The 26,382-nt window shown below is 44.1% G+C and overlaps 1 protein-coding gene across 2 annotated transcripts in view; it reads left to right on the top strand.

Moving 5' to 3' along the window:
* The window catches only part of LOC147728085 (broad substrate specificity ATP-binding cassette transporter ABCG2-like), a 514,375-nt gene that overhangs the window by 43,498 nt on the left and 444,495 nt on the right, over positions 1 to 26,382 (top strand). For both annotated transcript variants that reach the window (XM_086961970.1, XM_086961971.1), the window contains exon 2: positions 24,979 to 25,205. In XM_086961970.1, coding sequence (XP_086818096.1) covers positions 24,997 to 25,205 — 209 coding nt within the window. In that variant the 5' untranslated portion in view covers positions 24,979 to 24,996. The remainder of the gene's footprint in view (positions 1 to 24,978; positions 25,206 to 26,382) is intronic.

Below are 26,382 nucleotides of genomic sequence, written 5' to 3'. Positions count from 1 at the left end.
TCTCTGTTCCTTTCCAGTTTAAGAATATCCTGGAAACTCCCTGGTTGTCCTTTCTTAGTGGATGCCCCACACCCCGCCCATGCTAACACCAGGCCTGAGCCATTGAAACTGCTCTGGGAGCACTTTTCACACCTCATTAAGGTCAATATATGACAGAGGCAGCTGCTGGCAGGCTAATGCCAATTAGCCTCGAGAAGCTTCCAGCACAGAAAAGGTAATTTTCTGAAAGCTACTTTTCCTGAATATTCATTAAACAATCTAACTTAACCATTGAACTGAATTTTTAATAAATATGGTGGTTAAACCATTTCTCTAGCTTCTCCTAAACCTGAGGTAGCAAAATTAATATATTAATTTGCAGTCTAGGTGCCTCATTGGACAGCCAGAGCCTTCCGCAGTGAAAATAGCTTTTGGGGGTTGTCACTGCAGTGACATGGTACTATTATATTTCCACTTGTTTCACTTTTAAATACCATGCACTCTACATTGCATACTATTAGGCCTTATTGGTATGACTTATTGAAATTTAAAAGGAAGTTCTTTACACTTCCAAATGGTTATTTTGACAGGTTAGACTGCAGGTTTACGCTGTAATTGTCTGGCCACATTGGTAGGCCAGAAGTAACATTTTCCTTATCACACTACTGGTTGGCACAATAAGTGCTGCAGTCCACAGGGGTCATTTAACTTTACATGCCATGTGTGGGTTTTGTACACCATCTACTACAACCTTATAGGAGAATTAGATATGCCGATCAGGGATTAGCCAATTTGTACATGTTTTAGGGGTAAAAGCACATTTTGTGGGCACTGGAAAGCAGGGCCCAGTGTTCAATCTAAATCCCAGCAATATAATTCAGCCAAAAATTGAGGAGGCCACAAAAAAAGAACATTTTCTCACAGCAGGGAAAAGGAAGTGAGAAAGGGGTTGGAGATATCCATGGAGACCGATGGAGTGAAGGGCTACAGATGGCAAGGACAAAGCTATCAAGAGTTCAGCAGGTGCATTGGCACCAGGCTGCATTGTGTAAGGGGCGTACCACACTCAAATTATGACTATTATTTACTACCTGACCAGAGGCCAGTTTCTGTACGTGCCATAGGCCCCATTGTATTCTTGTAAATCCACTGATCCATGTGCCTATATTCATTGTGTAATGGCACCTGCAGCCGTGACTCGAGTCCTGACCGCGGGGGATGATAATCAGCACTATTAACAATCAATCAATCAATAAATCAATCAGTACATTTGTAGAGCGCACTACTTACCCGTGAGGGTCTGAAGGCGCTAGGGGGGAAGAGGGGGGTGGGGGGTGGGAAGGGGTGCTGCTACTGCTCGAACAGCCAGGTCTTGAGGAGTCTCCTGAAGGCCAGCAGGTCCTGGGTCTGTTTAGGCGGATGGGAGGGTGTTCCAGGTTTTTGCGACGAGGTGGGAGAACGATCTGCCGCCGCTGGTCGCTCGAGGGATGTGGGGGAGGGTGGTGGGGGCAAGGTCAGCGGAGCAAAGCTGGCGGTTCGGGGTGTAGAAGGTGAGCCGTTCGTTGAGGTAGGCTGGTCCGGTGTTGTGGAGAGCTTTGTGAGCGTGAGTGAGGAGCTTGAAGGTGATCCTCTTGTTGATGGGGAGCCAGTGCAGGTCTCTCAGGTGAGCTGTGATGTGGCTGTGGTGGGGGATGTCGAGGCTGAGGGGGACAGAGGCGTTCTGTATGCGTTGTAGTCGTTTCTGTAGTTTGGCTGAGGTTCCTGTGTAGAGTGCATTGCCGTAGTCCAGTCTGCTGCTGACGAGGGCCTGGTTGACTGTCCTTCTGTTACCGGTGGGGATCCATCTGTAGATCTTGCGGAGCATGCAGAGGGTGTTGAAGCAGGAGGAGGAGACGGCGTTCACTTGCTGGGTCATTGACAGTGCGGAGTCAGAATGACTTCCAGGTTGCGTGCGGGGTCAGTGGGCGTCGGTGCAGCTCCCAGTGCGTCCGGCCAAAATGTGTCCTAGGCGGATGGGGTTGATCTGATGATGAGGACCTCCGTCTTGTCAGAGTTCAGTTTCAGGCGGCTGTTCATCATCCATTCTGCGATGGCCTTCATTCCTTCGTGGAGGTTGGATTTGGCGGTGGTGGGGGTCTTGGCAAGGGAAAGGACCAGCTGGGTGTTGTACAATAAACCGCTTCAAGTGAGTGAAACAGAGCTCTTATTTGTAAGTAAGCTTCCCTCGGGCCATTAATAGAACAGCTCCTGCATTTTATGACTAAATATCAATTTGTTGCACCTTTCTCAGCATAATCAAGTCATCTACAGCATAATTTGTTAATGTTAATAAACCATTTTAAATCAATCGGATCACGCTATTAAAATGTTTTTTGACCACAGGGTGATTGCTGCACTAGACATTTTCCTGGAGTCAAATGTTCGCCTTCAGCTGATGATTAGTGTAATTAGCCATTTAAAAAAGAGATGACAATGCTGGCCGGGTAGTGTAAGTATTCCCATTTCAGGTACTGGTGCCAAGGCTTTTATCTGCAACAGGAAAAAAAACTTGAATCCTTAATTGCAATTTTAACTGGGCGTATAGAATGATTGCTTCCATGTAATTATATCTTTTATTACACTTTTACAACAAATTCATGTGCACATCACATAGTTCTCAAAGGTGCCTTTTTAGGAGCTCATTTAACAAGAATCACAAACATGTGGAATATGTCTTTTTAAGGTCCCACGTATTGATTCCTAAAGTACTTTCTTGAGAGACACGTACATAATGAATATGAAATATGCTATGTTATAATGCATTGCTAATAGAAAGAGGTGCCATATTATTGCAGCCTAAGTTGTCCTCACTTGGTGTATAATTTAGTCAACATTGCTTCATAATTTTGTCTTCCACTGCAGCATAATTTCAGTGACTGAGGGTATATTCTAACACCTAGAGTCAAATACAGTTACCAAATCAGAAACTAGGTAGACGAGCCCTGTATTAAGGGCATTGAGCTAGGCTGTGTCTTAACACCCTTAGTTTTCAGCTTCTACCTCTGTGACTTAAAATGTGAGGTTACTACATAGCTCTGTAACCCAGCCCTTGGTTTTTGGTTAATAACCAGTGGCGGCTGCTGACTTTGAAAGTGGTGAGGCATAAAGGTTAATACTTTTGCTCATACAGCTATGAGCAGAACGTGCCCTGATCACCTCGGTATTTTGATTTTCTTTCTGCACCTTATTGAGAGTACTGGTATAAAAGTTTGCCTTGACGGTCTTCTTATATTGTAGGATTCAGCACCTGTTTAGCTTTAAACAGTTACACTCCCGAGGTTTAATCCTCCTGCCTCGCTTAGCCTGGATGTAAAGATGTGTTTGGGGGGAAAAAATAAGCCCAAAGCAACCCAGCCAATCCAAGCATTGTTCTTATACTGCTTATACTACTAAGCAGCATAAGAGCAATACTAGGATTGGCTGGGGCATGTAACACAATGCTCCATAGAAAAACTAAGGGGCTGTGTCTTTGCTCACCCAGCTCCATGGTAGCCTTGAATGTGGAAATATGAAACGGCAGTTCACACTGGCCGCAGCAAAAATACCAGCCAATCTGCCATGCGCAGCTCAGTTAACAGCCTCAGCTGCTCGTCCCTCCCACCTACTGCTTTCCATTCGAGAAAGAACTCTGCAGTCCTGCCCCATAAGAAAGTAAAACTAATGGAGGTAAGGGGGAATTTAAATTGACAATATAATGAGCCTGGGAGGTAGTGGCTCGCAGTAGGGGGTCAACACCCCTGCACCCCTATGAATATCCCCGTCCCTGTTAATAACATATAGCATTCTGAGAGTTTGATTCTGGTTCACTGAAGCTAATCTAAATAAACTAAAACATCTAAAAACAATGATTTGTAAAGGAAAATACCAGGCCAGGAGAATTGCGTTGATGGACCCATAGTGACTCCATCCATGAATGCTTAAATGACAGTCTAATCCATGGTTGACTTAATTCCTCAAGTATGGTCCATGTCTTCTTTGGTGCATTTGCTATGCCCAACCTTTAGAGCTTGCAGACAAAATGGAGGCAATATGTTGTACGGAGAGAAGGCGAGAGTAAATCCTTCTGTGCAAACACATTTACAGGGTGTAAAAGAAAAATAAACAAGTAAAGGTGTTGGATGGACTGACTGTAAAAGTCCCAGCCATGGCTATCGATCAGGGCTGCATTTTAGTCTATCATGTTTTTTTGTCCACTGCGCCACGCTGCGCACTCAATGGATATCGGTCTTGGTCCTGCTCCGATAGGAACTATCCTGCATGAAATACCAGACCACACCGCTTTGACTGGAATCCTATAGCAGACACCAGATCCAAATCAAATGTACCTGTTGTGTTTTATTGCGTCTCATTAAAACAAAGATGGCAGATGGAATTGCCTTCATGCATTTATCAGAATCAAAACTTTTTTTCATGTCGGCAAGGGATATTCGATCTTCCATTGCCAGACTGGAGGCCCAAAAGTTAAAGTACATCTACTGCAATTTTTGGTACAGGTACCCATGCTTTGTAACATAGAAAATTCCTCAAAGTGTACCCATGTGACTGATTTGATGTTTTAAAAATGTCCTGCTGCTTCCAGCTGCAACTTATATACCCTTGCAGTCCTAAAGTTTCCAGACACCATTATCAGTCCGTGAATTATCTGCACTGCACCTAAGATTATCTGTACCCACCACCACATGATCCATAAAACACATTGGTACCAAGTGAGGGAAGAAAACAAAGCAAGAGAAAGGGCTTCTGAAAGAGGTCTAAAAGCATCAGTATTTGTTTCATGACATTGTAAACATTTCACCTCAAACAAATTGTAATTAATTTGAAATCAAATTAACAAGGTAGGTCTAGTGGCATAAAAGAAGACTTGTTCTGGTGAGAAAAACCTACTACTTACATCTGAGGCCTTCACAGCTGATGTCCTGTGTTGAGACAGTCCTATGCGGTCTTGGGAAATCATGGCAAGTGGGAAACCCTTGTAGCTTGTCCCTGGAACTCCAGGAACCAGATGATACTGCAAGCTCCCTGAATGCCACAACATCCTTTTTTAGTCACCCTTATCAAACAGTGCAAGTTCTCTGTTGGCTAGAGGGCCTGTTGCCACCTTATAGTGGGCTTAGGCCCCGCCCATTGCTTACCATAGGTTGACTTTACTGTCACTCCCATTGGCTTTCTTTCATTTGTTACCTTGTGTGGGCTTTCTTTCCTCTTTTTGTATATCTCCCTTATGTGGAGCATGGATGCATTGCCTTCCACTGCTTGCTTTTCAAATACTACTTTTTTTTTCTTTTGGTTTAAGGACTCTATGAGAGTGAATATGGTTTCTAGCTATTTCCTTCATGGAATTTCCTCCTCAGGCTGCACTGTGTGTTGCTGTCTGTCACCCATGTATTTATCCCCCTCTCCCTCCTGTTGCTCTGGCCACCTGTACTCCCCCCCGTGTTGGGTTGTTGCCCCTGTGCTTCTCCCTTACCTGTTCTAAACTGCTTTCTCACATCCATTGCTTCTCCTCCCAACACTCACCTACCACGATGCTTCCACCCCACCTGTGGCCTCCATGTTGCTTCCAACCACCCACCCTCTCTATGCTGGGTACCCCACTGAGTCCTTTGTGATGCTTCTCCCACCTTCATTCTTCACTATACTTTCCACAGCCATGCCCTCATTATTGCGCCACCCTACCTTTGCTTAAAAAAACACATATTTTTTAATGGATTCAACTTGGTAAATTAGAAAGATGAAGCTTGTTTCATGTAGTATTAGAGTACATGCATGGTGCAGGAACCTACAAAATGATGCGGCAGCCTCGTTATAGCGTCTTCTATTTTATCTTTAGCATTTGTGATGCAGTGCAGCATGGCTAAAAAATATAGGCTATGCCAGAAGGTCTCAAAGATGAGACTGGTTGAGTTTTTCAATGCTTGTTTGACTTTGACACCCAGTGGCTGGTGATTGCAAAAAGTCAAGGCTTACTCTTTTATGGTGTGTGGGGTTAAATGCAATTAAGCATAAAGTGGCACATTATAATGTTACACAGTTTCATTACAAGTAAAATACTTTAATGCGCAATAAAGTTTCACTAATGTGGTATACATGCATTTTCTTAGCTATGCTATTAGTTACATTTTAACCTTAGCACTGATGACAACCTAACTGTACTATGTATACTAGGGGATACCATATATATATCAGGTGTGTTAGAAATGGGGGTCTCGAGTTGGCAGAGGTAGGTACCTTTGTCCAAATTGGGACCCTTGCTTCTAGTCAGGGTAAGGGGGATACACACTTTAGATAACCCCTGCTCACCCCCTTGGTAGCTTGGCATGAGCAGACCGGCTTATTCCGAAGGCAATGTGTAAAGTATTTGTACCAACACACACAGTAACACAGTGATAACACCACGAATGGACACAACAACAGTTTAGAAAAAGAATGTCTTTTTTTATATAAAGTCAAAATCCAACATACAAGTATTAATAAAATGACTTTAAAAAGGTTTTAGCAACTGAGTCCATAGAAAACTATGGATGCGGGATTTCTAGGAAAGTACCTGTTGTTGCGACAAAATTCACCAAGCCAAACAGCGGCTGTGATGGGAAGCGTAGAAAAACAAAGTGGCGCGTTGTTTCCTGAGACCTTCGTGGATGCGATGCAACAGTTCCGCTGGGCACAGGGAAGCATAGCATCGGGTCTGGTCTATAGGGGGAAGCAAAGCGTTGATTCTGAGATTACTCCGATCTATGGGTGATGCGTTGGGGAAAACCTGCCTCACAGGGATGATGCCTGGAAAACCGGGATGCGTCGGTGTTGAGCGGAGCTTCGTCGAATTCTTCAGCTGTGATCCCTCCATGCATCGATTCTTGCAGAAGCAACAGGCGCTGCGTCGGTTTCAGCAGCCGTACAGCAATGCGTGGACATTGTTCATGCACCACAGAGTTGCGTCGGAAAACTGTCGCAAGAAGAGCGATGCGTCGATTTTCTTGTTGTTGTGTTGCTTTCCAGCTCCCAACAGCAAAAACAACCTCCAGAGACCCCACACAGTCACAGGCACTTCTTGGCAGGTCAGAACTCCCAGCAAGGAAGTTCAGGGGAGCTGGGGGTTAAGTCTTTGTGTTCCTGAGACTTTAAAACAGGAGACCTTTCTCAAGCAGGGGACCCAACACACAGCAAAGTCCTTCTCCTTTCCTTGGCAGAAACAGCAACTTCAGGCCAACCCCAGACACACAACAAAGGGTCAGTACTTCTCCTCAGTTTCTACAGCGCTTCTCCTTGGCAAAATGTTCTCTTGATTCAAGAAGTAGACTAAAGTTCAGGGGTTTTAGGTCTAATTCTTATACCCCAAAATGTCTTTGTTCTCTTAGTGCAGAGAATCCCTGTGCTCAGTCAAAACCAGTTCTGGGGGCACTTTGCAAGGACACAACAGCCTCCATTGCCAGTGTGAGCCCTGGCTACAGACACACCACAGGGGTGCAGAGCCATCATTGTGGAAGGCAGGCATAGCCCTATTCCGGTGCAGGTGCTACCTCTCCCACCACTCCAAATGCAGACCAGGCCTATTCAGCCTAACGCAGACTCGTCCAGACTCTCTGGAGCCACTGCACACCCCCTGCCCCTGTACTCCAAAGCCAGACAGTCAATTCAGAGGCACACTGGGTGGCTTTCTAAAAGTGGTATTTTCAAATACAGAATGTAAAAATCACCCTCACTGAAAGTTGCTTTTTAACATTCTGAGTTCAGGCATAACCTTTATTTTCCTATCTGGTTCCCAGTGGCAGTTATGCTTATATGATGTTATAAGCAAACTCCCCATTCTATTACGAAAGCGAGTTGGGGTGGAAGAAGTTTCCTGGTAGGTACTGTTAAAACTTTGAACATGTTTCCATGTGGCATAAAGAACAGTCCAACACTGCTAGTTTTCATGAGGGCATTAAAAACCTGGCTTTTTATCAACTAATTTTGCATATACATTCCTGTTGGCAACCTCGCTGAACCTTGTTACCAGCGCCTAGATGCCCATGGGCAGTTGTGCGCTTTATAAATGATCAAATCAAATCAAAATCTATGGGAACAGATAGCCCTACAAGAACGAAATTAGAAGTATTTCACTATCAGGATATGCCACACACATCAGGGAATGTCCTACCTTTCACATACACTGCACCCTTCGCACAGGGGTACCTTGGGCCTACCTTAGGTGTGACTAACATGTAAAAAATGGGAAGGCTAGGGCTTGGCAAGTGGGTGCACTTGTCAGGTCGACATGGTAGTTAACAAACTGCGCACAGGCACTGCAGTGGCAGGTCTGAGTTATCTTTTCAGCGCTTCTCATGTGGGTCGCAAAATCAGTGCTGCAGGCCCACTAGCTGCAATTGATTTACAGGCCCTGGCACACTCAGTACACTTTACTAGGGGCTTACCAGTAAATCAAATAGCCCAATTATGGATAACAAATCATGTTCACAATTTACACAAAGTGCATATGCACTTTAGCACTGATTAGCAGTGGTAAAATGCCCAGAGCCCTTAAACCAACAACAACAGGTCAGGAAAAAATTGGAGGATTAAACAAAAATTTAAGGGATAACCATGAAAAAAGGGCCAAGTCCAACAGGGTGCGATAAATATCACTCGATCTCAAGTCCCCCCCCCCCCACCCCCCAATAAAGGGGAACTAAACTTTTGGGGGCTTACTGCACCAACATCTACATGTCTTGTTACTTGCCAGGCATTTTGCCCCGATAAATATCGGCAGGCTTGACCTGCTAAGATTTGACTGGGGTCTGCAATTTTTACCACAATACTCATTCTCATTAATAATTTAATTTGTCTCCCACCACTGCCACCCACGTGAAGAGCTATCACTAAGAGTGTTATGAGTGAAGAACTCCAGTGCTCGCTCCTCATCAAACTCTGTTTCAACTCTGTTTCTTGCATCACAGTTCATAGTGTTTTTAATTTCTTAGGCACTGTACATGGGTATCTCCCTTTATTGTTTACCTCAGTGCTAGGGAAATTAAACTTCATGCCACTCTGAATATTGTCCATGAAAAGCTTTGGACCTCGAAAGGGGGAGGAAAGCACAGTATATATACAAGTGCCATAATATTATTCAGTACCTAGGGTTCTGCAGTCACATAATCTGGATATCCCATTCGCCGTATGCGTTTATAGTCTATGGCACTTGTAATACAGAGGATGGGATATAAATCATGTGTGTGGCAAGATACCCTCTTCATCAACAACAAATAAGTCTTTTAATCATTAAAGCAGAGCAGAACTTCACTGTTTCTGGTCAGCTGCCACATATTACAAGAAGAACACAAGCATATAACTTGAATCCACAGACAATCGAAACCGTTCTTACTCAATATGAAAATTGCGATGTCACTGACAGATCCCATTCCGAATCAATGGGGCAAGCAGGGGCTACTGGGTCACCACTGTGAGGGTTGGTGTCATTTTCCTCTTATTTTCTAGGGCCCATCCTACTATAACCCTGCAACCCCTTTAGGAGTTGACTCACAGTGATGGCTACAGCAAGGAGTCACCGGATTCTCAGTGAGGTAGTGTGGGGGTGCTTCAATCTCAGAACTCAATTATTCAGCAAAGCAATAGCAGATTGTCTAACCCAATGTTTGTCTCTGATCTAAGAAAGTACTATTAATACACATAGAAAACTCAATACTACGCATTACAGGACACATATACGAATGGTTCAATGGCACAGGGTAGCTGCACTCGAGAACCGCCATTCTCTACCCTCCTCATCCTGTTTCGCTCCCCTTCTCCTGTGTTGGGAGTTCTTTTAAAGGCAGGTATCAAGCACACATGCAGTTGTACCCCTCTTTGAGTAGTCCACGGAGTTCTGTCTGTTCTTCAGGCATGAACGGTAAGGATCCCAGTGAACACATCTTGTTCTCTTCCTCTTCCGGGAGGTGATTGTCCAGCTTATGATGCCCTTGTGCTCACATTGCGACTGTGGCAGGCAGCAATGGCATGCTGTCTTTCTAGGTGTGCAAGTCCCAGCGTTGCCTCAGTTGCAGGCCCTCTTCTGGCCTTTGGGTCAGTTGATGCCACAAGGTCACTGGCCCACTTTGATGCAATCTTCTGGCAACACAACCCTGCCATTGCACCGGTTGGCCAAGAAGCAACACATTCCTCTCAAGTAATGTTTGCCCTTTTTTGCAGTGCCATCTACAGAAGCAGAATTTGATTTTGAAATGGCTCAGTCAGCTCAGGAACAGCTTCACAAAGATGCACTGTGGCGCGGTGGAGAAGCAGACAGGGACACTACTGTGAGTTTTAGAGTGTTTATTAACCAAATCACACAATTAGGCAATGTAAAGTATAAGAGAGGGTATCCAATTATTATTTTCCTCAGAGTCTTTTAGGATGATTGTTGTCTTCTCGCTTTCTGGTTCCTCAGGGAGCAGGGATGGGAACCTTTGACCGTCTCTTGGCACCGTCTCCCACAGGAAAGGACTCACCGGATCGTCAGAGCCAAAGCATAGGGGAAACAAAATAAAGAAATATACCCCATAAGGAGGAGGCTTGGTTGAGCTAAGTTATGTTTAGGGACAGGGAGTCCAGGGAGTGTACACCCGATACCAGCACCAGTGATTGTTTTTGTAACTATGCGCTTAGCTTTTCGTGTTGCTCAGCAAGAGCGCGTCACGGTGTTCAGCTCCCTCCACCCGCTCCGGCTTTAGAGGTAACGGCCCCCTTCCCCCACACTGTTTCCATCCGTACCTGTACCATGTGGAGTTGTTTCCATCCAGGGAGGCGGCTGGTGTCTGCGTGGTACCGGATAGGGTACGGCTCCCTCTCAGGTTCCTGGCAGGAGAAGGCTTCCTCCTGCTTTGGCTTGGGCTTCCTTTTCTCTATGTCTTCTGGTATCGTCAGCCGTGGCGATCCCGGGTTGATGAGGAAGGTCTGCACACACCTCTCTGCTTCTACCGATTCCTTTCTCGCCGTCCCTGGGCTTCCATCGGAACGCGCCATCCATACCGCCTCTTCCGCTTTTAGCGAGACTGGGTTCCCTGATGCAGGTATGTGACCAGGGAGCGAATTCGATGGGAACCAGTCCTTAAAGGAACAGTGCACGTCTTTTCCTGCAGCTGCGTTCTGCAAAAAGAGGAGGGACAGGGAGACAGGTAAGGGGAGCCTGGTTCTGATCCCGTGTGCGGAGTATTAGCCTGAGGGAGTAGCGCTTCGTCACATGCATTCTGGCACAACTTCACAGCGATGCAGCTGCACAGTTTCCTTGGGCGCAGCTTGAAGATGTTGGCAAAGCACAGTTCGCTAGGCACTTCACAATGCTGCTTCAGTTCCTGACTGGAACCACTTGTTGCTAGGCACTGAGATCATGTCCCTTGAACATGCAGCTCAGTCTCTTCTCCTCTCTCTTCCTGGGTGGATGGACCCTCAAACTCCTGAGTTATTTGCTTCAGGATCACCCTGGACAATCCACACCTTCTGCAGGGTTGGCACACTCCAATCTTCTCTGAGCAGGCAAGAAGGTTTCACGGTGCTTCAAGAGTGGGAACCAGCTTCTTCCTTTCCCTGTCATACTCCAGATAATGTTCTCTCAATTCTGTGAAACTGAATGTTAGGCAGACAACAACTCTGGTTCGACAGCAGTCCTTCGAGTACTCTGCGGAGTACTCCTTCACTTGTTCAAAGAGAAGTTGGAATTGAAACAAGTGTGCCAGCAGCTCCTACTTCTATACATTCAAAACAGTGGATGTGGATTCTCAGTCTTCTTTCATGTGTCCTCCCCAGGCTGCTTTCTAGATACAGCCTTTGTGTAGAGTGATGCTGCTCTCAGCAGAGTTGTCTCGGGTTTGGAGCATCTACAAAAGAGGCACAAAAAGGTGTGAGCTTTCTGCAGCTGGTTATCAACACATAAACTAAACATGATCGGTAATGGGACAAAAAGGATGACCTCTCCCAAATGACTCTTGACACTCTGAACACATAAACTGCCTTTGTCCCATCCTTCACACCCCCATCTATCAAATGGAATGCTCACAATGACTAATGAGCAGCCCCTTTCAGGAAAATTACTTGCATTTCTAAAGGGAATCCGGTCTCCTTTTTCCCACTGTAGCGTCTAGATCTCCTCCCTCTAGTTCAAGAAATTCAGAAATACACTTCCACTGTCTATGAAAACAACCTCATCTCCCATCTTGTGCACAGGTACTGGCCAGGGATTCCAAAATGGAACCTGCTGGTCCACCCATACGCAAAATACATATGTCACACCCTACACGGGTATTCACTTATGACTTACACTTGGGATGGTAGTGCTAGGATCTGTGTTAGTGCATAGAAATGGAACTCTTTATGAGTGGGCCAATAGGTCTCCACTCCCGTGCCACAGATAAGGTGTGGTCACAACTACTGATTCACAAATCACAGTATTTTGCTACCACTGCTCTACGTGCTAGACCTTTTATAGGGATGGTATTCCATTGTCAGACGAATGAGGACCAGCTTGGTGCTCCCCTCAGGACAGGCCCAGGCCTAGGCCTCCACACACATGCTAGATTAGCATGAGTCTGGAGCCAAAATTAAAAAGCATGATACTAGATACTTTCAGACAGGAACTAAGGGCAGATAGCATGACTGTACATGATGCAGGAGACATTCCCATTCCAACAGTTGCCTTAGACGGAATGTGAAGAAAGTGGTCTATTTATGTTCTATTTTGATTGTCAATGTCAGCTCCTTATGAAATTGAAGCCTTCCTCTCATTCCTTATGGTTATGATGATATATCCTGAACACGGCAAAATACAATCCCTAGGGACTTCTTTATTGTCCCCATAAAGGGGCTGTCTGCTGTTGAGTCATGTGTCCTTAGCTAACACATGATTTGTCCACACCAGCCTTCTTATTTGAGTATTCTTGATTTGAGACATGTAGTGTTGTGGACCCAACACATCTTGAAACTCATCACAGCATGGAATGTACTTTACCTACAGGAGATTCTCCTTCATGAAATAATGATCTTTCTCCTGCTGCAGCTTTCTTGTATCCCACCTTTCTAGTCTCTCATTCAGTATCATGGAGCAGTTTAGGAATTTTCTCCAGCTGCATGTGTCCTGACAATGACACGTGTACTCTGGCCAGTGTGGGCGTTCTCTTTTTAGTGCATGAACTCAAGTTCTATTAAATCTATCTACTATTTAATCATAGCCATGCCACTCATGGGTGGTTTTGTTGTCCATCTCTTGTACAGCAAAAGAAGAGAACTCACAAATGTTCTTTCAAAGTACTGGTTCATTTACACCATTTGTAAACCCCAAATTTGGCACAATATCTCAAAATACCCCACATATCAACTTTGAGGATGGTTTTAACATGAGCTGTAGCTTCATCTCCATGATAACTCACATATCTTGTGATGATGCTATACACTGTTGTGGGCTCACTGATTGCTTTTTATATAGATGGGTTGCACCAGAGGTTTTTCAAAATTAATGGCTCAAAGGTTTTCTAACCTCCTCATGCTGTTTGTCCCAAGTCTTAATGACTTGACGGCACTTCATTTCTTGGTTTACTCTCTAGATCAGAATATTTGAGTCGTTGTTAATTTTGAAATTGTTACCTGCACATTAGTGGTACACCTCAGCCAAATAGGCTTTATGGGTATTTTCAGTTCTTACAAGAGGGATAGAATGATTGACATACAGGAGGAGTGGGACTTCAAGCTCTTCGATCATTGGGGTGTTTTTGGAGACCCACCAGTGGTGTAACAAAACCCCCCGAGATGCAGGGGCCCCCTCTGGCACTGAGGGTGCATCTACTTTGCAGGGGGGTCCTCAAGTTTTCTTACGCTACTTTGACCCACAAGACGCCCAGCTACTCAATGTTCTGTTAGGGTGTGAACAATGTGGGTGCCAAGAAGCATCTTTGTCATTCCCCTTCTGATGCCTTAAACTGAGAGTTCCATTGCACTTGTTGGTCCAGTATCAGCCGTGCAGTTGTATCTGCATCTAGAACCTTTAACAGAGAGAAGTTCGCCCTCCATACCCTGCACGTTGAGTCATGAAAGCACATGGTCCACAGTTCAAAAAGACCACCCAAGTCCAGCCTTCAATTAGAAAAAAGTCAGTGTTCTCTTTTGTTCAGAGCTGAGCTTTTGATGATATGGTGGAGGGTTTGGAATCAGTATCAATTAGACTACTTGGCTGCTAAAATGTAACATCTTTTGGGAATTCTTTCTTATAAGTCAGTTTGATGGTAATCACTAACAACAATTTTAGGTGAGACTGACTTGATGAAATTGCGGAGGAGTGTCGCCCAACTGGCTCAGATCCAGCAGTTGAAACATAAAATGACATGTAACTATTGTTTTATTTTTCAGCTGCTGGCTCATGAGAGGGGGACGGGGTGAAGGAATGGTATGTGCACTTTAAGTGCGCATGTCAGTTTGGCCAGATGTCTCAGGCCGGCCAAACTGACATGCACACTTACGTTTCTTCAACCCGGGTGTATTGTACAGCCAGGTTAGAGAAACAGCACAAACTCCCTGTGCCTGAGCGAGCGTCTTTTCAGCCTGCTCAGGCCAGTCCCCATGCTATTCTCATGCTTGAAAGCAGTATGGGAATTGGGTGGGGATCCCGATGCTGTCCCAGGGACTGCTGGCACCAGGAAGAGAGGAGCACGAGGTGGCCGACAGCACAAGGTAAGTCTTGTTTTTTTTTTTAATATTGACCCCCAACCCCCCGCTGTCCCCTGGGCGCTGCTCACCCTCTTCCCCCTGCGGCCCCTCCACATGCCTGTGTCTTAAATATCTCCACAGATATCTAACCTGGGCTAATGTAAAGGCTTATTACCCAACATTTAATTGTGTCAGAAGGCAGGGAACTGCTGGTTACAAAGCCTTGGATAGCCTAAGGTGCCACACATGACATGGGGTACTTGGCAACACAGTAATAGTTACCTATCATGATCATCTTTGAAAGATGAGCCTCCTTGGATTATATCCCATCAATGTCAGCAAGATGACTGGCAAGCAGCAGTAGTGCAGAATAGTTGGTCACAGGACAGGTAACCCGTGAAAAACCAGTTGGCATGGGTAAGGATCAGTCAGATAACATATTTGCCTCTGGAAGGCATTTTCCTGGAATTGTTGTATGTTGTAAACACAGTTCTTATTTACATAGATTTTTAACATGGGGAAAGATAGTAAAATGTTCATTAATTACCAAATAAAAATGTTTGAGTGACCTCCGAAAGACCTCTAGGGCTGGTTCATATTCAGCCACAAGTCAGGCCAGTGGCACAATGATTAGTGGTCCAGCCAAATGTTATTGGTATACATGAAAGGCCGATTGGGCAGTAGTCATTTGTCTTGCAACTTAAAGGGCAACAGTGTTAGGGTAGTGTCAGTCATATACCTAGCAGCCATTTACACTTGACTGACTCCCCATCACTACTGTGTCACATGCAGTGTTACCTCCAAATTATTGGGGTCACGCCTGTTCGATTTCCGCAGACCCAAAAGGAAACTGCAACCGTTTTGAAGAAATTAAAAACTAGCAGGATTCTCTCCCCCACCCCCCGCCCAATTATGCCCAGATACGCGAGAATGATAGGAGTCAGATAAACTTGCCAGAAAATGTGCAGGTGATACAATAGCGCCCCGCCTGATCTCTGAATACAGTACTAATACACACATAGTCATATTTCATACTATACTGTCATTTATTATACACTATTGTTCTGAGTAAGAATAATTGTGAACATTACGAGCAGCTCAGCAAGTAATATACACAGGAGGGCAAAGATTAGGTAATTCCCAATCATTTTTCATCACCCTTTCCTAACCAATTAGTCTGATCCCTTCTAGGTTACAATTAGTTGTCAAATAGCGTAGTTGTATTGGTTTAGTTGTATATACCAAGTCATGTAAAGCTTACCCACGTACCCCTTAAGCCATCAGGCTAGTGCTCGGAAGTCAACATTTCAGCCTCCCTTGAGCAACTAACTGTATATTTCTCTTCACGTATCACCAGTATCAATAGCGGCTGCTACTGGTGGGGTGGGGAGGGGCTGGCGCGGAGGGGGGTTAAGAAACAAATTTAAATTCACCTACCGGCACTGCCGGATGCCGCTTCTCGTCCGTCCTCTTCGATCCAGCAGGAAGCAGACTCCCCTGGCCAATCACGATGCTGCTGTCACCATGACAGCAGCGTCGTGATTGGTCTGAGCACCGTGATTCAGTGCTCAGGCAGGCAGTGGGAGCCTGTGCATGTTTTCCACCCAGGCTATGCATTACAGCCTGGTGGAGAACATTCTAAGTGCGCATGTCTATTTGGCAGTCCCAAGACAGCCGGCCAAACCGTCATGGTCACTTAGAAAGTGCTCACCACTCCTCCTCCTACTCTGTGGGCAGCACGGGCAGCACCGCCCGCACCTTCAGAGCCTTCTGAAAAATAAAATGCTAAAAACGTGGAGTTTTTATAATTTTATTTTTCCTGTGGAGGTGATGCTCCTCCGCCTTGGTGGAGGTGCCGCCACTGATCAATATATTATATACCTTAATTTAAACGTGGTACTTTATAGAGCGAGGCGGAGTCAGTTTGTGCTTGTCTTCTATTTTGCTACAAAGGACAATAAACAATACTCTTTTTCAAATTATAGTAAGTATGTGGAAGCTTATTGTTACTATATTTCCTTCATTCAAGATGGAACTTGCATGGTCATCTCTCGTCGTAAATCCAAAAAGAATAATGGCCCGCAGTTTGCAGGTCATAACGAGTTGCACAGCCGTGTACGCATTAGTAATCTCAGTAATTAACTTTCACCACGATTTATTCCAAATGTAAACCATTTTATTTCCATATTTTGTCCAAATTTCATTTTTCACGTTTCATTTTTCACGCCAAAGCTACGAAATTCATTAAACTTGTGCATTTAATTACTTCATGATTGCCTATCCAGGCTTAAACATGAGCATAGTCTGAATCTCGAGTCCTCCAAATTATGTGAGAATTACATCACACCCAATGCATTTCGGTAATATCCTTCGTCGGGGGTATCTGTGATATAATAAGATATACATGTTTCCATCACTTTAAGTTAACATTCCACTCTATTTCTCAAATGGTAAATCTCATTTAAACTGCAGGTGTAAATAGTATAAATATGTAGTTTTGGTTTGGACACTCCGCCATGATACAGCAGCTCTCCTTTGAATTTCACTGATCCATGAAGTAGGATGTAAGTGTTTTGTGAGAAACTCTGGGCCCCACTGATGTGTAGATGAATGATTTGGTACTTCAGGGAAAAGTGATATGGTTTTAGGAAATATTTCTGAAAAGTAGCACTGCATCACTCCCTTGCCAAAGGCCCTCGCCTTCGGCTTAGTCCTTTAACGCTGGAGCGGGCCTTTAATGGCCGGTAGAGTCCCCTATGTCAGCCTCTAAGGCTATATTGGAAAAACCTAGAGATCCCAGAAGGAAGTATGCCAGGGTGGCGGAGTTCCCCCGAACCCCCCCAGCAGCAGACCGCTGCCCAAGGATTGGTGATGGTACAACGCGTACCGTCACAACGCGTGCTGTTACAACGCGTCCCTTACAACGCAAGTCGTTACCACGACTTGCGTTGGGGGCGCGGATATCGAATAGTATAATTTACTATTCTAACACCAGTCCCCGTAGACACTAGGGAAGGTGTTGGAATAGTAAATTTACTATTTTTAATCTTCTAGCGCCCTCCAGCGCAAGTCGTGGTAACGACTTGCGTTGTAAGGGACGCGTCATAATAGCACCGCGTTGTAACATCCGCGTTGTAACGGATGTTTCCCCTGCCCAATTTAGAGTGATGGTGGATCGTTTCTGATGAAAATTCTCCTGCTGCCATGGTTGGAGAACTTTCATCAGAAATTGGTGCTTGAGAGGCCATCATGTCATGGCGGCCCATGGAATTATGTACAACAGGGATTCAAAGAAAGACCTTTACCGTTCATATCAGTAAAAAGGGTTTGCTTTAAATGTATAAAGCAGCCTGTGACTAGAGATGCCTAGTGATAGGTTATTGGAGCACAATAAATTTAATTACATACTAAATCTGATATGCACAAAATTCCTTAAAAATTATGAGTGTCAATCGGGCGGTGATCAAATAATGTCAACTCTGATATGCTGACGAGCACAATAACTGTGGTTCATTAAAAAAACAGTATACAGAACAACAGTACAAACAATAAAGTCCTTAAATACAATGATTTTGTTATGATTTGTGGATGTAAGATTGTTTCATCCCTCAAATCCTTATTTGGACGCAATCATTATAAGGACAAGAATAATGAGTTACAGGTGGCCATCTATGGAATCAGTGAGAATTTGCCATCAACAAAGACAAAGGACAGGATTGAGAATAATCAGAAAGATCTCACTTTGCACAGTGGGTCGATAGGTTACGACGGCTTCAGAGACATGGGCGAATTGAAGGACCATGCTGTAAGATTTGACTGGCAGAAATCATTCCAACTATTGCCCAAAGTGAGAAGTGAGTCTTCTGAAGACTCTTAACATCCTCTTCATTCGTCTTCAATGCCAGATCCACAACACAAATCCAGAACTCATTCTTTTTGTCCTGATGAAGAGCCTGTCACATTTATTGACTTAATGCTCAAAACATCAACACTCTAATAGCTTTTAGCAGGGCTAACTCACTAGTCCTTCCTCCTGAGGCTGTGTTGGCCATTAGAAGAATATATTATTTACAATGCTGTAAAGAAAATGCAAGACTGTTTTTTTCTCTGTTCAAAGCAGAACAGAGTAACTAACTTTTCATATGTTGATGTTATATTTTGACTGTTGTATGCTATATTGCTCATCTCCAATGGATAGCCATTTGTGTTTTCTTTCACACTATTGTTTCACCTTGCTTCACCTGACCACTGCGCCAGTTTACACCATCATGTTTTTCGTAGCACCATCTATTTTGTTTTTGTTTCAATGTATGTGTCACGATCATGAATACAATTACTTCAAATTAGTTTCCCTATTGTTTTCTCTTTTTTATATTTTGGTTGTTTATCTCTGATTTCATTTTCAGTCTTTAGGGCCTCATGTTGTTTCTGCTTGTAATTTTTTATTGTTAATCTAACTATTTAATTCTCTACTGAATGAGCCATTGTTTTTGCCTGAGACACAGAGCGAAAGTGTTAAAGAGATTAAAAATGGAAAGCAAACCACAATAGAAATAGAAAAAAACTTGCGGTTGCATACATATTATCCAGTAGTGAGAAATTAACCTCGAGTGACAGTTAAAGATAAGAAAACATTTTCATAAAACCACAAAGCAAGTGTGAGAACACCACACCCACAAGTAGCTAGACTTTCAAGGAAGAGGAGGTGTGGTTGTGTCCTGTGGCATTCCAAGGTACCTATGCCAGGGTCAAAGCCGGAGTGTCTTGATATTTTGATTTTTTTAAAGGGTTTCTAACAGCTGACACTGATGTAGCGGTAGACTAAGTATTACACAAAAAAACTGATGTTTTTTTTTTACAATTCGAATGCAGAAAGAAAAGTAGTAACTGGTTACTTAATGAAAGGTGAGAACTTTTTACCAGGAAATCACGCAAAATCCCCATAACTTTTTCAGAATTTTTAATTACAATATCAGACTTGGCTAAGATCGTTTGGTACTCCAAAAAATTGACTACATTTTATGATCCATATCCATACTAATATAATAAAGAGAGAGCCCAAACCTTTGAGGCGGGTAATCTCAGTAACCACAGCACCAATCACAACACCCAATACAGCGTTGGAAAGGGCAGTTGCAGCAGAAGGACATAGGCTATGCAGACGCCCACCATATACATTTAGAAGGTAAAAGAACCGTGCCAGCAAAGTAGTCCCTTGTGGGCGTGTCTGTGTTTTGCTGTGGGCGTGACAAACGCTGGGGGCGTGTGGTACGTTACGCCCTTCATGCCATGTCTCATATCGTGTGCTGTGGGCGTGTGCTGGGGGCGCGGCATTACGAAAACGTGTGGTACGTTCCACCCTTCATGCCATGTCTTATATCCTGTGCTGGGGGCGTGGGCGTGTTCGGGGCGCGACATTACGAAGAAAAAAAAGTGAGCGTACATTCCAGCTCCGGGTGTGCTTGCCCCGCGCTCCCAGTGCCGTGCACCTGCTTTACTGTATGTAGGTCAGGCATGGCGGTATTCCCAAGGGCCGGAAGGAGCGCAAACATAGGGCCATTGTGCAGGAAATCTAATCTCGCCTTATCGTCCGGTGACACCTGATGCGCACACTGGAGATTTACCACTTCTGTTGCGCACAAGCCTCGCGCGACACACATCCGGAAATAAGGCCCGCCTCCACGGAAATAGAAAGAAAAGGCCTATCCCTCCCCCGGTAAGTACATTGCTGGCAAGGCGGGCCACATCTCCAGCAACATACTCATATTGTTTCACCACCCATTTGAAAAATGCACAGGTCTCTCTCATTGATGACCAGCACCGAGATACACTTTTAGACCCACCTCCCGCCAGAAGTTCAATGGAGGGCGCTCACATATTACGATTTAGGCATTTGTTATGGTCATTTTTATTGGGCAATATTTCGTGTTCTGGGGGCGTGGCCAATAGGCACGACAATCGGCCGGCAGCAATTCATACCCGGACAACGTTGGGACGGGCTGCTAGTATATTTATAATAGGCAAGAGGTGCCCACTCTGGAACTCCGTCCATAGTACTGTAGCATTTTGTTATGGATTATCACAGAAAATAGAAAGGTTTTATTCACCTTGAGGTATTTGTGGATCAGATGATTAAAATACAGGAACTTCAAGTGTTAATTCACACACCAGAAAGTAAGTTCTAGGTTAGGTCTCCCAGCTACTAATATCGAAATAATCCAACGAAAGACAAAGTCACGCCAAACATGGAGTAAACACTGACTAAAAAATATTATTTCGCTTACTGGTGGAAACAGGAGAGATAGTTCCTGTTCATGCAGAGTGGCAGCAAGCATCATAGTGTTTGTAAAGTTTCAAAGAAGAACATATTTCACCCCAAAGGAAATGCTCAGGTGACCAATGTAAATAAGAATGTCCAGTGTCATAAAATAAAATGTCAGCCCCCCACCCCGCTGAATGGGGTGAAAAGCCCCGGAACCTCATATATCATACATATATTGTTTGACCTTCTGCTAAATAGGACCCCCCTGAAGAGTGGGGACCCCTGGTAGGTTGGGGTTCCTGCCTACCCCATGGAAAAGTGAATGGAGAAACGACATGCAAACAAATGGATTTACTAGCAGTGATCACTGGGGCTGGTTAACTAGAGTGTCTATTATGGTTCCTTCATGGAACCAGGAAGTGATCATATGTGTCATTGGCATGCCATGGCCTAAGTGAAATGCAGTTCTCTTGTAGTGCGTTTGTCTAAAAACTGCCTTCAGGCAATAGGCTCCAAATTTCCCTCTGCATGTTGAGGGCCAAACAACCTTGGCCACCTAACATAAGCCTCACATGCAAAGAAAGTAGAATCAGGGCATGTGCAGGGACAGCGGGCGTGGAGGCCCTCTCGAACACTCATCGGGGACTGCCTAACCTTGGGGTAAACAGTGAAAGGTTTCTTCTTTAAAAATATTTTTTCTTAGCTATCGCCTACTAATATTACAACGTGCTAAACAGAACTAAGTGCCACTCATCCACAGAGCCATGCGACAGATCTCTAACAGCAACTTACGAACTGGGGCAGGTGCAGGCAACATGCAGCACAAAATAAAAACAAGTTAACATACCATACAGCGGCAAAAAGCCCTCAGACTATAGTGTGGATTTTAGTACAAAATATTAATTTTCTAATAAAAGTTTTGGCAAACTACATAGTTAAGGAGATTTCAGCATTCTATTTTGTATTGCAGCCTTCTACAAATTAAGATCAAGGGCCTTATTTGGAGTTTAACACACAGGAGGGGGTGTTTCCCCCACCATAACATACAGACCAGCCATGTCTGACCCACATGACTGTTCTCTTTCCTCACCTGGTGGATTTGCCTAGTGGTAGGGATACAATGGGGTGCTCATAGGCTGAGGGGCTGCCTTACATAATCACACTAGGGTGTTTAAATAACATTATGGCCTGTCATCCTGTACCTTAAGTATGATGGAGCCAGTAGAGCTGTATGTATGTATATGTGAGAATTTGTGTCCTGAGTGGTGGGTGACGTGCCCATATTCAGAAGATTTATGTTTGTCTAGTTTGCCTGTCAAAAATGCCCCACTCGCTTGTCCCCATGTGCCAGTGCCGTAGGAAGTTATATCATGAAGAGGTACCTCCAAGACCTTCAACCAAACCTTTATTCTATTGAAGAAACAGGACTGTTGTTTCTTCAAGCTACCATCATTTATCTTGTTTTCACTTAGCAAATGATTCAATGCTGTACACTGAACTGTGTCACGGCACAATATGTTAATCGAGAATGATGCCAACGGAAAGGGTTCTGTGTATGAGGGAGTGATTGCGCTCAGCTGTGTATCTGACAGGTTTGCTCGAGAATTACCTAATATTGTGGTGCTACAAGAAGGGGGGTGACCCTAACAACCCCTTAGGAGATGTTGTACAGGACAACATCTGTAACTGGAACACAACACCTGTGCACACACATACAATTCAACATATAATATGTCAGTTTATGAGTCCACAAAAAAGAGAGAAAGAACAGTTGACGCCTGTTGGTCTCGTTGCTTTAATACTCGTACTAGACAGCGCCAGCCGACACGTGTTTCGTCTGAGTATAATACACTCTGACTCTTCAGAGCTTACTTACAGTGGAAGCAAGAGGATCATTCCCCCTTAACCTTTGATAATTCTAACCCGGTTAGGGTGTCAGTAGATTGTCATGTGGAAGATCAAGGATAAAAGCATCTATCCGCTCTGATGAGGTGTGCTTAATGACAATATCGCCTTGATCAAGTTTGGGACAGACGTAGGGAAAGTATCAGCTGAACAAGTCATCAAGTATCTTTACTGCAAAGTATTCAAATCCATAATATTAAGGCTCCTCAGTATCAGCCTGACGGTCTGCCCGACAAAATTTCCGGCGTCTTCGGGCATTACCGAAAACGCCGGAAATGTTGTCGGGCAGACCGTCTGGTTGATTCTGAGGAGCCTTAATATTATGGTTTGAATACTTTGCAGTAAAGATACTTGATGACCTGTTCAGCTGATACTTTCCCTACGTCTGTCCCGAACTTGATCACGGCGATATTGTCATGAAGCACACCGCATCAGAGCGGATAGATGTTTTTATCCTTGATCTTCCACGTGACAATCTACCGACACCCTAACCGGGTTAGAATTATCACCGGTTAAGGGGGATTGATCCTCTTGCTTCCACTGGAAGTAAGCCCTGAAGAGTCAGAGTTTATTATACTCAGACGAAACACGTGTCGGCTGGCGCTGTCTAGTACGAGTATTAAAGCAACGAGACCAACAGGCGTCAACTGTATTTTCTCTCTTTTTTGTGGACTCATAATATGACATATTATATGTTAATCGAGAATACTTCTCGGGAAATGAACAAGGAATCCCCTTTCTTAGTTCATTAATTTTTTGAAAGGACAATTATAAACACATAAACGTTATACAGGGGATGTTTTACATACATTTGACAAGAATTACGTTAAAAAACACACTGGTTTAGGACAAGAAATGATGAGCAAAAAATCATTCATTGGCATACTTTGTTATATATTTAAAAAAGAATTAAACAGAGGGGGATACACAATTGTGTATCTAGTGTCCTACGTAGTCAAATTTAAGGGGCATTTGTCATTGTAACCCACATTCATGTAGTCTTCAACAGTACAACTTGGCCCTATTACAGTAGTGGTCAGAGCTTAAAATGATGTGCTGATGAATTTTCGGGGATTTTGTCATCCGTGATGCGCAGTTTTGTGCGCAGATGTTGCTTTTATTGGATGCTCCTGACCCCATTTGTGTGTGCCTGACGCGTTTCGACCTTCAGGGTGGGCCTCAGGTATATTTTAAGGAAGGTCTTCTTCAGGGCTGAGAGGCAGCAGATTCCTGTCTGGTTTTGGCCGACGTGGCCCCGCCCACTCAATGGAACGCCATGCACTGCGGCAGAATGTCTGCTGAGGTTAAGGCGTTAAAGAAGTGTTGAACAGATCGATTAAGTGTCCGTTGTCACTGGTTAACAATTACATTCTCAGTTCATGGTTTGCTAAAAGTCAAAATTGATGCACTCTGATGATTAGCTAAGAGGGACGGTAGAGACAAAGTCCAGCACACCACACACCTATGTTTGGAATGTTAGGCCACTCTACTCCAGTACCACAGGTGTGGCCCTGGTGTGGCCTGAAAAAATGTCCTGCCCTTTGGCTTTTCGTCCACGCAGTTGGATTGCGATGTACCAGGGGCTACTGTATATAGATCTGTAATGTGAAAGTTGGTACATTAACCCAAGACCGGAGTGTCTGTGCAACCTGGGGTGGCTTTTGGTGTTCAATGTGGAGATCCTTGAGTTGAGTTGTGTTGGGTTGCTGCATTGATCCCTCCAGTCTAGGCGGAACAGCGTAATGCAAGTGAGTGTGGAAAGAGAAGAGCTAGAGAGGTCCTAACTGTTGCCCGTGGTATGAGTGAGAGATTTTATGCAAGAGGAGACATCAAAGTAGTCAGGTGCCTACACAAAGGTTACGTTTATGGTTTTGGTGGAAGCATTCCCTGGGAGATTGAAATCCATTAAGTAAGCAGTACTGTGGGCAGGCATTTTGGAGTTGGACATAAAATTCTTGAATATCCCAGCAAAAACATGTATTGATATCAGTAGATAGTGAGATAGATTGAATAAGCAGTTTAAACCATGCATGGCCATGCCTAGAATTACCTTTGTCATGGTTGTAATAATACTGTATTCTACCAACTCATGTAACCAAAGGTCTTACCTCAACCTTTTTTTGTGTCACTAGGAGTACCTACCATCCATCATGTCGGAGGTGCCGGACCACACCGTAATACCCATGTCGGAACCAAGCACCAATGGCTTTCATGTCAAGAAGGTGTCAATTAATGGCCATCAGAAAAGTGTCAAAGGAAGCACCCTCTCTTTCCACAACATCTGCTACACAGTGAAGCTGAAAAGTGGCCTTATTTGTCGCCCAACAGTTGTTGACAAAACTATACTGACTGATATCAAGTACGTATCTAATGCTTCTTCATCGATTACTCTAGGAATGGGGAGACCTGAAGGGAAAGCGAGAGAGCTGAGTGTAGAAAATGTTTTATGATGATGGTTAGTCTGGCTATTTGGGTTGTTACGTGATCAACTTTGCTAAAAATTCTTAACAACTTACATATTGTCTGTCTCATTTCCTTTTGTGCATCTATGAATGAATGCCAAGAACATGTTCGCTTCACTTTTAGGATAAGTAATATTTAAAGTTATCTTTGAATACAAAGATTTGTTTTTCGGGTTGAAGAATTCGAGGATCTTAACACCTTCCGAGCATCGAACGTTCAGCGCCCAGTGCTGAACGTTCGAATAACGAATGCTGACCCGTCGGCCAACGGTCGTGCGTAGCAATGGCAAGGTAGTGCTCGTGACGACCGTTGGCCGACGGCAGCACTTAAAGGGTTAACAGGTACAAAGAATATTCAGGGGCAGATAATAAGGGTCACACTTGCTAGGATTGTTGTCTGGAAGCGGATTACTGAGGTGTGAGATTGATTCGGGACTATGCAGCCTTGTTATTCGGCGCGCGGATACTTAATTGCACCTTCTGCAGGTTTCAGAGCAGTTTTGGGTACCGGCACTCTTTAATCAGTAACTTCACTCCTTTACAAGGTCCGAGTTCCTTCTGGTTCAGCGCCTAGACACCTTCAGGTATTAAAAGCGCTTTACAAATCTTCATTTCATTCATTTAATTGGATTTCACTCATTCTATTACACATTGAATACTGAGAGTACCTGTGTGAGCAGTATTTCTACGGAGTGGTAAAACATTTATGTGTCTATTAGGATATTATGACCGATACAAGACAATGATTGCACTGCAGGAAAATATATGTGCAATGGTTTTGGTGTTTGTTATCCTCTCTGACAGACAATGGAAACAAGGATTTGCACTGTTATCATCCTTGTTACGCCTTTTAAAGGAGGTTGTATATTTTTGTTTTGGAATCTGTAATTTTGTTCATATTTGTATTCCAGCTGGAGGGAATAACGAGTAGAGTGTTAATCCGAGGCCTCCGTGGGAATTGATAGTTTTTTTTTAAAAAAAGGGGCAGCTAGAGGTGTTTTTAATGATCTACTATCATTAGTAAATCGCGACTGCCAATTGCTCAGTAGTATCCATTCTTGAGCGTTATGGCTC

The sequence above is a fragment of the Lissotriton vulgaris genome, chromosome 3_1 (assembly GCF_964263255.1).
Source record: "Lissotriton vulgaris chromosome 3_1, aLisVul1.2, whole genome shotgun sequence".
NCBI lineage: Eukaryota > Metazoa > Chordata > Amphibia > Caudata > Salamandridae > Lissotriton > Lissotriton vulgaris.
Note: the sequence above shows the minus strand (reverse complement) of the source record. Positions and strands in the feature narration are given on the sequence as shown.